At 40.5% G+C, this 12,520-nt stretch overlaps 1 protein-coding gene across 1 annotated transcript; it reads right to left on the bottom strand.

Moving 5' to 3' along the window:
* Positions 1 to 4,455: 4,455 nt before the first annotated feature.
* LOC110522523 (4-galactosyl-N-acetylglucosaminide 3-alpha-L-fucosyltransferase 9) lies at positions 4,456 to 7,783 on the bottom strand. The gene is made up of 2 exons (XM_021600970.3): positions 7,652 to 7,783; positions 4,456 to 7,075 (listed from the first exon to the last, which is right to left on the bottom strand). Exon 2 carries the CDS (start codon positions 7,066 to 7,068, stop codon positions 5,956 to 5,958), a length of 1,113 nt encoding a protein of 370 aa, XP_021456645.1. The 5' UTR covers positions 7,069 to 7,075; positions 7,652 to 7,783; the 3' UTR covers positions 4,456 to 5,955.
* Positions 7,784 to 12,520: the final 4,737 nt, after the last annotated feature.

Raw genomic sequence — 12,520 nt, 5'->3', positions numbered from 1 at the left:
ATACACTGTAAACCCCAATGTGCTGTCATTACTCAAAACTTTTAAGGAACCCATTGCACTTAAATAAAACCTTTTACTGCAGTGGGCTAAATCAGCTGGTCAGAGTTATTCTTGGTAGTCTTAAACAAATCTACTGTGAAACCAAACTATACACCTCACACACATGGTTATGGGCTTATAAAAAAGAAGACACCTGTACCATGTCAAATAGAGTTCAAATGTGTTACATTGAGGTTCTATCCCAATTTTCCATTTTAATTACATCACAGAAGACTAAACTATATCAAAACAGCTTAACGTAGAAACACCTGGTTTGTCTTTTTTTAATAATCTTTATTAATTATGAAAAATATGAATAACATTCCACCCATGAGGTCAAAGACGGTGCTTTTGGTAATTGAATGCAGGAAAGGGCTAATATATTGGAATACAGTTACTTAAAGTGAATTTGTAGTCATTACTCACACCGATAGAGCCACTGTGACCATGTAGGGCAGAGGTGTCAAACTCATTCCAGGGAGGGGGCATAGTGTTTGCTGGTTTTGGGTTTTTCCTTTCGATGAAAACCTAGACACCTAGGTGAGGGGATGAACTCTGGAGCTCTGTAAGAGTGACCATCGGGTTCTTGGTCACCTCCCTGACCAAGGCCCTTCTCCCACGATTGCTCAGTTTGGCTGGGCGGCCATCTCTAGGAAGAGTCTTGGTGGTTCCAAACTTCTTCCATTTAAGAATACTGAAGGCCACTGCGTTCTTGTGGACCTTCAATGCTGCATTTTTTGGTACCCTTCCCCAGATCTGTCCCTCTACACAATCCTGTCTCTGAGCTCTACGGGCAATTCCTTTGACCTCATGGCTTTGTTTTGTGCTGACATGCACTGTCAACTGTGGAACCTTATATAGACAGGTGCGTGCCTTTACAATTCATGTCCAATCAATTGCATTTACCACAGGTGGTCTCCAATCAAGTTGTAGAAACATCTAAAAAATGATTAATGGAAACAGGATGCACCTGAGCTCAATTTTGAGTCTCATAACAACGGGTCTGAATGCTTATGTAAATAAGGTTAATTCATCATTATGAATGTGCAAAAAATTCAACCCTCTAATACTTGTCACATGTCCATGGAACTGACTGACTGGCATTCATTCACTCACCCATTCACACTGTCCCTCACTCACTCACAAGTGTCAAGAGTTCTGAAATATACTACAAGTAAAAGTACTGTTACTTTAATGAAATTGTACTCAAGTAGAAGTAAAATGTTATAATAAAAAAAGTGCAAGTGCTCAGAGAACCTACTCAATTACTGTAACAATAGTACAACTTTGCTTAGGACAATGAAGTCCTTCCTGTTTGGCCCTGTCCGGGGGTATCATCGGATGGGGCAACAGTGTCTCCTGACCCCTCCTGTCTCAGCCTCCAGTATTTATGCTGCAGTAGTTTATGTGTCGGGTGGCTAGGGTCGGTTTGTTATATCTGGAGTACTTCTCCTGTCTTATCCGGTGTCCTGTGTGAATTTAAGTATGCTCTCTCTAATTATCTCTTTCTCTCAGAGGACCTGAGCCCTAGGACCATGCCTCAGGACTACCTGGCATGATGACTCCTTGCTGTCCCCAGTCCACCTGGCCGTGCTGCTGCTCCAGTTTCAACTGTTCTGCCTGCGGCTATGGAATCCTGACCTGTTCACCAGACGTGCTGCCTGTCCCAGACCTGCTGTTTTCAACTCTCTAGAGACAGCAGGAGTGGTAGAGATACTCTTAATGATTGGCTATGAAAAGCCAACTGACATTTACTCCTGAGGTGCTGACTTGCTGCACCCTCGACAACTACTGTGATTATTAATATTTGACCATGCTGGTCATTTATGAACTTTTGAACATCTTGGCCATGTTCTGTTATAATCTCCACCCGACTGGCCACCCCTTATAGCCTGGTTCCTCTCTAGGTTTCTTCCTAGATTTTGGCCTTTCTAGGGAGTTTTTCCTAGCCACCGTGCTTCTACACCTGCATTGCTTGCTGTTTGGGGTTTTAGGCTGGGTTTCTGTACAGCACTTTTAGATATCAGCTGATGTACAAAGGGCTATATAAATACATTTGATTTGATTTGAGTATGCCTGTCTGTCTACACAAAGCTACCAATGTGTGGTTAAGGGCAGTTTTAAAAAATAAAGCCAATGGATGAGGAAGTGGTGTGTGTGTGTGTGTGTGTGTACTGGTATGACTGGAGAAACAACTTCTGATTGGGCAGTCCATCCAGGAAAAGGTTCTCTGTCAGTGGTCCTTTACTGAACTCTTTCATATATTTAAGTGCAAGACAAAAAAAACATTCCACCTCGTGGCAGACAAACAACATTTGTATACAATAAAAGACAAAACAAAACACTAACTATTGACAATAGCACAAATAACAGAAATAGTGATATAGTTAGTTTGGGTCCTTTACAGCACTGCCCATATGCACTGAGTGTACAAAACATTAGGAAAACTTGCTCTTTTCTTGACTGACCAGCTGAACACCATGATCCCTTATTGATGTCACTTATTGATGTCAGCCAGTGTAGGGGAGGAGTCAAGGATACATTTTTAAGCCTTGAAACAACTGAGACACAGATTGTGTATGTGTGCCATTCAGAGGTTGAATGAACAAGACTAAATATTTAAGTGGCTTTGAATGGGTATAGTAGTAGCTGCAAGACGCCCCGGTTTGAGTGTGTCATGAACTGCAACGCTTCTGGGTTTCTCACACTCAACAGTTTCCTGTGTATATCAAGAATGGTCCACCACCAGAAGAACATCCAGCCAACTTGACACAACTGTGGGAGGCATTGGAGTCAACATGGGCCAGCATCCCTGTGGAATGCTTTTGACACCTTGTAGAGTCCATGACCGGACAAATTGAGGCTGTTCTGAGGCCAAAAGAGGGTGCAGCGCAGTATTAGGAAGGTGTTCCTAATGTTTGGTACACTCGGTGTAACTGGGCAGTAGTCCAGGTGTGATAAAACTAGGTGCTGTAGGACTTATTTGGTTGATTGTAAGGTCAAGAAAGAAGAGCAGCGCTTTATCACAGACAGACCTCTCCCCATCTTAGTAACCATTGTATCAATATGTTTTGATCATGTCAGTTTACAATCTAGGGTTACAGTTTAGTCTCCTCAATTGTCACATTATTCAGTATACGATTTAAATGAGGTTTATTGTTGAGCAAATTATTTGTTCCAAATACAATGCCTTTAGTTTTTTTATATATTTTTTAGCTTATTACTAGCCCCCCATTCTAAAGCTGAATGATGCTCTGTTAAGGGTCGCAGTTACTTCATTTGCTGTGGTGGCTGATGTGTATAACATTGAGTATAACATCAGCGTACATACAGTGCATTTGGAAAGTATTCAGAACACTTGACTTTTCACACATTTTGTTACGTTACAGCCTTATTCTAAAAATGATCAAAAAAATCTATTTACTCAGCAATCTACACACAATGCTCCATAATGAAGCAAAAACTGATTTTAGGACATTTTTGCAAATGTAATAAAAACAGAAATACCTTATTTACATAAGTATTCAGACCCTTCACTATGAGACTCGAAATTTAGCCCAGGTGCATCCTGATTCCAATGATCATCCTTGAGATGTTTCTACAACTGGATTGGAGTCCACCTAGGGACATGATTTGGAAAGGCACACGTCTATATAAGGTCTTAAAGTTGAAAGCTCATGTCAGAGCAAAAACAAAGCCATGAGGACGAAGGAATTGTAATTATATTAATCCATTCTACTGCTGAGATCATATATGTTAGCAAACAGTTCACCAAAACAGACAAGAAAATGCAGCCAGATGCTTCATAATATTTATGTGGTATATGTAAACGTAAATGTATTTGCTGATTAAGTCAAATACAATTTCAGGTGATAAATGTGAATTTAATATGCTCAACTAAATTACCACTTGTAAGGGTAGTGGAGAACATTACCAGGGACAAAATCCCTTGTCTCTTTTTGCTATGTGTTAAAGAGAGTGAAATGCGTACATCCCATAATATAAAACGTTTCCAAGATGCTGGATCCGGGAGGAAGACATAGATTAAATCAAATGTATTTATAAAGCCCTTTTTAAAATCAGTAGATGTCACAAAGTGTTGTACAGAAACCCTGCCTAAAACCCCAAACAGCCTAAAACGCCAAACAGCAAGCAATGCAGATGTAGAAGCAGATTCAGTGCTTTACTTGGGCAGGAGCTCACCAGAGCGGAGTACCAGCACCTCAAATGTTCTGCTGCTAGAGCTTCTGTTCCTCTTATAGAATATTAGCTCAAAAGTATTCTGGAGCTAATGCACCTAAATATAAAAGTACCGGCAACCAAAATGAGTCCAAGTCAAGCACTGTATATATTATAAATCCACACACTGGTACAGTATACTGTAAACCCCAAGGCATTTTGAACTCAAATACTCAGTCAATGAAAAGTCATTTATTTATTAAAATGTTTATGAAGCACAAACTCAAAACTAAAACAAGTGTTTTTGCATGTACGTTGAGTGATTGATGGACACATTTATGCTACACATAAAAAACATGCATTTTTCTAAATGAATCCTTAGATTTTTTGCACTCATTACGGAAATGGGTGTTCCAATTTCCATGGTTAATAGATATCCTAACTCTGTCTGGATTCCAATAGGAGTTATACGTCACTTTGCAAGCCAGCATAATGTGACTTGCAGGTGGGGTTGCAAAATGATGGTAAATTTCCCAGGTTTTTCAGGAATCCCAGTTGGAAGAATCCAGGAAATTCTTCAACCAGGATTTTTTGAAAATGTGGTAAAGATACTGGAATTTCACGAGGCCTCAAATAAGTCCTTACTGGATATGTAATGTTTTGTCATTAAGTGTTGAACTATAAAGACAACATTTGCCTAGGAACTCACTCAGTGAAGGCCACCCACACAACTAAAAATGAGTGAATTCAACAACCAGTACAGTAACTCTGCAATTCATTCAAAGACTAGGCACACTGGGAAATTATATTGGAGGCATTATTCAAATGTCATACAAACGGCAATAAAATTATACAACTCAAATCTGGACCCTCTACAACACGTGTCAAACTAATTCCATGGAGGGCAGAGTATCTGTGGGTTTCCGCTCCACCCTTGCACTTGATTGATGAATTAAGGTCACTAATTAGTAAGGAACTCCTCTCACCTGGGTGTCTAGGTCGTCATTGAAAGGAAAACCCCAAAACGTGGACTTCCCTGGAATGAGTTTGACACCCCTGCCCTATAGGGTCAGTGTGAGTAATGACTACAAAATCACTTTAAGTAATTGTATCCAGACATAGCAACCCTTTCCTGCAATCAATTACCAAAAGCGCCGTCGTTGACCTCATGGGTGGAATGTTATAATTTTTCATAAATAATAAATATTTTTTTTTTTTTTAACAGACTAAAATCTGGTGTTTCTATATCAAACCGTTTTGTTATAGTTCGGTCTTCTGTGATGTATATAAAATGTAATATTGACATTCAAAGTGAAAATGTAATACATTTGAACTCTATATCTGACATGGTAAAGGTTTCTAATTTTTTTAAGCCTATAACCATGTGTGGGAGGTGTATACTTTGGTTTCACAGTAGATTTGTTAAGGACCACGAAGAATAACTCTGACCAGCTGATTTAGCCCACTGCAGTAAAAGGTTTTATTTAAGTGCAATGGGTTCCTTAAAAGTTTTGAGTAATGACAGCACATTAGGGTTTACAGTGTATGTTGCTTCCAAAGCGTTTAATTATTTATTTATTTTAATCTTCCCCAAAACCTTGAATGCACATCCTTTAAATTGATAAAGATTTTGAATCAAAATATCTCCAAATCCAAAGACACTTTTAAAATTGTATTCCGTTTATGTAGCTAAGGTAAAATGTTATTTTCTGTGCTTACAAAATGATGGCTAAACCCTCATCCAAAGTACCATTCATAAAGGTTGTGGACAGCATTGTAATATCCTTTGTCTCTTGCCATGTATTCACAGGCTAAACAAACAGGTTGAATGAACTCTTCCTGTATTGTCAGGAGGTGGGGTTTGGCATTAAGGTACCTCCTCCAAGTGAAGTAACTTATATACATCTCATCATTCTTGTCCAATTGGAGGAGGAAGTCAGCCAGCGCCTTTGCATTAGTAAAGTCATTTACATGAATGAAAGAACCAGCTGGGATAAACTGTTCATAGTTCTCTCTGGGTGGGCCCATGACTACTGGTATGGTTCCTGCTACAAGTGGTCCGTTCACCTTTTCTGTGATGTAGTCTCTGTGGATTGAATTCTCAAATGAAAGGTAGAATTTACAGCTAGCAAGGGTTGAGTAATACTCCTCATACTTCAAACGACTCCCTGTAAAAGCAGAACCATAAACATGTATCTTGATGTGTTTGACCAACTCTTGATAATACTTTGCTCTGGTTCCTGTCCCAGTTGAAGGATTGTTGTTGCTCACAATCCAACAAACCAATTTATCCTTCCTGGGCAGCAAAAACTCACTGTCCTTTTCATTCTTCACGGTTGTCAATTCATTTCGCACTGTGATGTCAGCATCTCGTCTATAGCTCAAAGTGAGGTTAAATAGATTTTCCAGACCTGGTATTCTGGCGGTATTTGTTGGTGATTCCACATGAAACCAGATCCATTTCTGAAAATGTGGACGAGGAGACTGAGGCAGGTTCTTCAGGTCCCAGCTGATGCCTTTGTGAAAAACAACCACTCCCTCTGCTTTGTCATAAAGGGATCTGTCATCTGTCAGAACACAGCTATCGATGTTGAAGTGGGTTTTGCAGATTTCAAAATTCCATCTCACACCCAGTGGCCAGAACCAGAGCAACACAAACGGCTTTTCCACAGGCTTTTTGGTAGGTGAGGAAACATCTCCCTTTGCCAAAAATGGCAAATCATCTAATCGAGATGGACATACAGTAGATGTTGGTTGAAAGTAAACAAAAAATAGTACCACTGAACACAAAACCCCAAGAGCAGCTATCAGAGTTAGATGATGTGTTCGGTTGGAAGTTGTTGATGACATGTTTGTCCTGTAAGAAAGAAACACACCTACATTTTAGACGTTATAAGTGTATATAAAAAGAAACAATGTGAAAATTGACTATGACATCAGAATGAGTTTCTATATTATACAACAGGTGGTTCTAATCCTTAATGCTGATTGGTTCAAACCGCATTTCAGCCGGTGTCTATTCCAAAAGTTACCACCGGCTAAATCTATGAAGTTAAAATGCCTATTTTCTCTCTTCCATCTGACTCAAATTCACTCATAATCAGTGTATGGTGAGTCATGCTGTTTTTCTGAAGGTTTCCATCAGTTTTTACTGCACAAACACAGAATAATGACAGTCATTAAGAATAGGAAATATTATAATATTATATATATTTATATTATATATTATATATTATTAGCAGTGCTAGCATGTTCAGTGTACTCAAGTTAGTAAACATTATCCTGAGGACAGGTTAGACTGCATTAAGGTGTATGGCTGCATTCTCCTAAACAACGCTAAACATTTAAACAGAGCATGTTAAGTTTATAGAACATCTTTAAATCAAGATCAGGTTTGAGAAAGTTTTGAGAAAGAAAATGAACCATTCCTTACCATTTAGAGGCCTCTTGTTAGTGTTAGGGTTTGCCATCCATGTATTTCCATGCACTAGATTTCGACCAGACTTGTGACGAGGTGTGTCACAACTGTCATCATGCCTTTTCATGGGAAATGCAAAAGAACCTGCCTGACAACTAGAGGTTGATCCTTTCAGAGCTTTACATTTCATGGAACCTAATCATCCTCATAACACATTTTTTTATGAAACCTTCACACAACCAGGAAAATACCCTTGAGGTTTAAAACCTGTTTTGCAAGGGGGACCTGGGTTATAGCAATTAGGTGTAGCCTTGCCAACTCGAAGCTGGGGAACGAATAGTATGTTAAGGGGAGAAGGGAGGAAGAAGGGGGAAAAGAATGTTGAAAGAAAAGAAGGAAAACATTTGAGAGAAAGTAATAAAAAGGGAAAGGTTAAGGGTTCTTCTTCATAATGTGTTTATTATTCATTATTTATTACCATAAGTTGAAAAGCAACGAAAACGTCATTTCTTTCCTGTATTTGAACCGGAAGATTGAACCCGAAGGTACCCTGTTCAAATCCCGCCTCTGCCAGAATTAACATTTCTTAACTATAGTTTCCAAAAGTGTTATTATTTCGCATTGGTGAATTTAAGATAACCTAAGTTAATAGAATGATTATGGGGGCATAATTTTTCAAGCAGAAATTTGCTTCCTGCAACACAAACTCAAAAAAGTTCTGGGATACTGTAAAGTCCATGGAGAATAAGAACACCTCCTCCCAGCTGCCCACTGCACTGAAGATAGGAAACACTGTCACCACTGATAAATCCACCATAATTGAGAATTTCAATAAGCATTTCTCTACGGCTGGCCATGGTTTCCACCTGGCTACTCCTACCCCGGTCAACAGCACTGCACCCCCCACAGCAACTCGCCCAAGCCTTCCCCATTTCTCCTTCTCCCAAATCCGTTCAGCTGATGTCCTGAAAGAGCTGCAAAATCTGGACCCCTACAAATCAGCCGGGCTAGACAATCTGGACCCTTTCTTTCTAAAATTATCTGCCGAAATTGTTGCCACCACTATTACGAGCCTGTTCAACCTCTCTTTCGTGTCGTCTGAGATTCCCAAAGATTGGAAAGCAGCTGCGGTCATCCCCCTCTTCAAAGGGGGGGGACACTCTTGGCCCAAACTGCTACAGACCTATATCTATCCTACCCTGCCTTTCTAATGTATTCGAAAGCCAAGTCAACAAACAGATTACTGACCATTTCGAATCCCACCATACCTTCTCCGCTATGCAATCTGGTTTCAGAGCTGGTCATGGGTGCACCTCAGCCACGCTCAAGGTCCTAAATTATATCTTAACTGCCATTGATAAGAAACATTACTGTGCAGCCGTATTCATTGATCTGGCCAAGGCTTTCGACTCTGTCAATCACCACATCCTCATCGGCAGACTCGACAGCCTTGGTTTCTCAAATGATTGCCTCGCCTGGTTCACCAACTACTTCTCTGATAGAGTTCAGTGTGTCAAATCGGAGGTTCTGCTGTCCGGACCTCTGGCAGTCTCTTTTCGGGGTGCCACAGGGTTCAATTCTTGGACCGACTCTCTTCTATGTATACATCAATGAGGTCGCTCTTGCTGCTGGTGAGTCTCTGATCCACCTCTACGCAGACGACACCATTCTGTATACTTCTGGCCCTTCTTTGGACACTGTGTTAACAACCCTCCATGCAAGCTTCAATGCCATACAACTCTCCTTCCGTGGCCTCCAATTGCTCTTAAATACAAGTAAAACTAAATGCATGCTCATCAACCGATCGCTACCTGCACCTGCCCGCCTATCCAACATCACTACTCTGGACGGCTCTGACTTAGAATACATGGACAACTACAAATACTTAGGTGTCTGGTTAGACTGTAAACTCTCCTTCCAGACCCATATCAAACATCTCCAATCCAAAGTTAAATCTAGAATTGGCTTCCTATTTCGCAACAAAGCATCCTTCACTCATGCTGCCAAACATACCCTTGTAAAACTGACCATCCTACCAATCCTCGACTTTGGCGATGTCATTTACAAAATAGCCTCCAATACCCTACTCAATAAATTGGATGCAGTCTATCACAGTGCAATCCGTTTTGTCACCAAAGCCCCATATACTACCCACCATTGCGACCTGTACGATCCCGTTGGCTGGCCCTCGCTTCATACTCGTCGCCAAACCCACTGGCTCCATGTCATCTACAAGACCCTGCTAGGTAAAGTCCCCCCTTATCTCAGCTCGCTGGTCACCATAGCAGCACCCACCTGTAGCACGCGCTCCAGCAGGTATATCTCTCTGGTCACCCCCAAAACCAATTCTTTCTTTGGCCGCCTCTCCTTTCAGTTCTCTGCTGCCAATGACTGGAACGAACTACAAAAATCTCTGAAACTGGAAACACTTATCTCCCTCACTAGCTTTAAGCACCAACTGTCAGAGCAGCTCACAGATTACTGCACCTGTACATAGCCCACCTATAATTTAGCCCAAACAACTACCTCTTTCCCTGCAGTATTTAAATGATTTATTTATTTTGCTCCTTTGCAACCCATTATTTGTATTTCTACTTTGCACATTCTTCCCTTGCAAATCTACCATTCCAGTGTTTTACTTGCTATATTGTATTTACATTGCCAACATGGTCTTTTTTGCCTTTACCTCCCTTATCTCACCTCATTTGCTCACATCGTATATAGACTTGTTTATACTGTATTATTGACTGTATGTTTGTTTTACTCCATGTGTAACTCTGTGTCGTTGTATGTGTCGAACTGCTTTGCTTTATCTTGGCCAGGTCGCAATTGTAAATGAGAACTTGTTCTCAACTTGCCTACCTGTTTAAATAAAGGTGAAATAAATTAAAATAACTAAATAATCATAATACATATACAGTGCCTTGCGAAAGTATTCGGCCCCCTTGAACTTTGCGACCTTTTGCCACATTTCAGGCTTCAAACATAAAGATATAAAACTGTATTTTTTTGTGAAGAATCAACAACAAGTGGGACACAATCATGAAGTGGAACGACATTTATTGGATATTTCAAACTTTTTTAACAAATCAAAAACTGAAAAATTGGACGGTGGGTTTGTGACCCAGTGATGTCTGGTGAGGACCTGCCTTACAACAGGCCTACAAGCCCTCAGTCCAGCCTCTCTCAGCCTATTGCGGACAGTCTGAGCACTGATGGAGGGATTGTGCGTTCCTGATGTAAAACGGACAGTTGTTGCCATCCTGTACCTGTCCCGCAGGTGTGATGTTCAGATGTACCGATCCTGTGCAGGTGTTGTTACACGTGGTCGGCCACTGCGAGGATGATCAGCTGTCCGTTCTGTCTCCCTGTAGCGCTGTCTTAGGCGTCTCACAGTACGGACATTGCAATTTATTGCCCTGGCCACATCTGCAGTCCTCATGCCTCCTTGCAGCATGCCTAAGGCACGTTCATGCAGATGAGCAGGGACCCTGGGCATCTTTCTTTTGGTGTTTTTCCAGAGTCAGTAGAAAGGCCTCTCTAGTGTCCTAAGTTGTCATAACTGTGACCTTAATTGCCTACCATCTGTAAGCTGTTAGTGTCTTAACGACTGTTCCACAGGTGCATGTTCATGAATTGTTTATGGTTCTTTGAACAAGCATGGGAAACAGTGTTTTAAACCCTTTACAATGAAGATCTGTGAAGTTTAGATTTTTACGAATTACCTTTGAAAGACAGGGTCCTGAAAAAGGGACGTTTATTTTTTTGCTGAGTTTATTACCTGATTAGAATTAAATACATCACGTATGACAATTTACTCAGAGCTAAATGTTTTTTAACGAAAGTGAAGAATAATTGACGAAAAAAGTAATTAAATTAATTGAATTTTTATTTTTTCTTCATTAATGACAAATTTGAAACACACCCAGCCCCTAGTGGCCCAAGGTAATGAGTGGGTATGGCAACTGACTGATTCTGAGTGAATGACAACAGAATCCAAGCATATAACATCCATGCAAAGAGGAAAAATCTCCATCTGATAAAGGGCTAGGGCACGATTATATTAGATTAACTATGGTCAACATCCACATACCGGTTGTTTTATCGGTGTCGGAGGTGGAACTGTGTTAGATCTGTCAAATCCTGAGTCACGTGATGTTGTTGATCAGACTGGCAGCTTGAAAATCTAGCTCCAACTACCGTTGCAGAAATATGATTTGCTCAACAAGTTTAGAGCCTCATTTTATATTTCGAGAGTACCTACAACTCCAACTTTTGATATGAGTAAACTTAAGCAGCAGAATATTGACAAGAGACAACTAAATACATGCTTCCTCGTTTCTCCTTCAAACTAGCCAATAAACGACAAGGCAGAGTCTGACAACCACGAGAAAATCTAGGATCTCCTGACAAAATGTCTGCTTATAAATAGAGTAAACTAGGAAATGCAGCGCTCTACAGTATCAATGGATGGTAAACTGACTGATCAGTGGCGTCATTAGGCCTGGGCTTCTGGGGCTTAAGCCCCGGATGTTTTTGCGCCAGACCCAAATCTTTTGATGGTAAAATAATGAAATAAATATATATATTTTTTGGGTTTTAATGTATTTTAGAAATTAATTTCAGGCTGATATGAGATGCCATAACCACACATTTAAAACAAATGTTTAACAGAATATTTATGACAGAAATATACAATGCAATACAGAAGAAACTGCAAAATGCCCCTGGGGTGACAGTGCCTGCTGTGATTGGTTGAGATTTCACAATGCAGGTGACCATTCACATCTCCTGACCCCAACCCTACAGCACCGGTTAGACGTCAATGTAATCACTCAGCAAAACGCTGGTCACTCAGCCAGGGTACGCAGCATAGCACAGAGC

This window comes from Oncorhynchus mykiss, chromosome 4 (genome assembly GCF_057628025.1).
Source record: "Oncorhynchus mykiss isolate SJ-2025 chromosome 4, ASM5762802v1, whole genome shotgun sequence".
NCBI lineage: Eukaryota > Metazoa > Chordata > Actinopteri > Salmoniformes > Salmonidae > Oncorhynchus > Oncorhynchus mykiss.
Note: the sequence above shows the minus strand (reverse complement) of the source record. Positions and strands in the feature narration are given on the sequence as shown.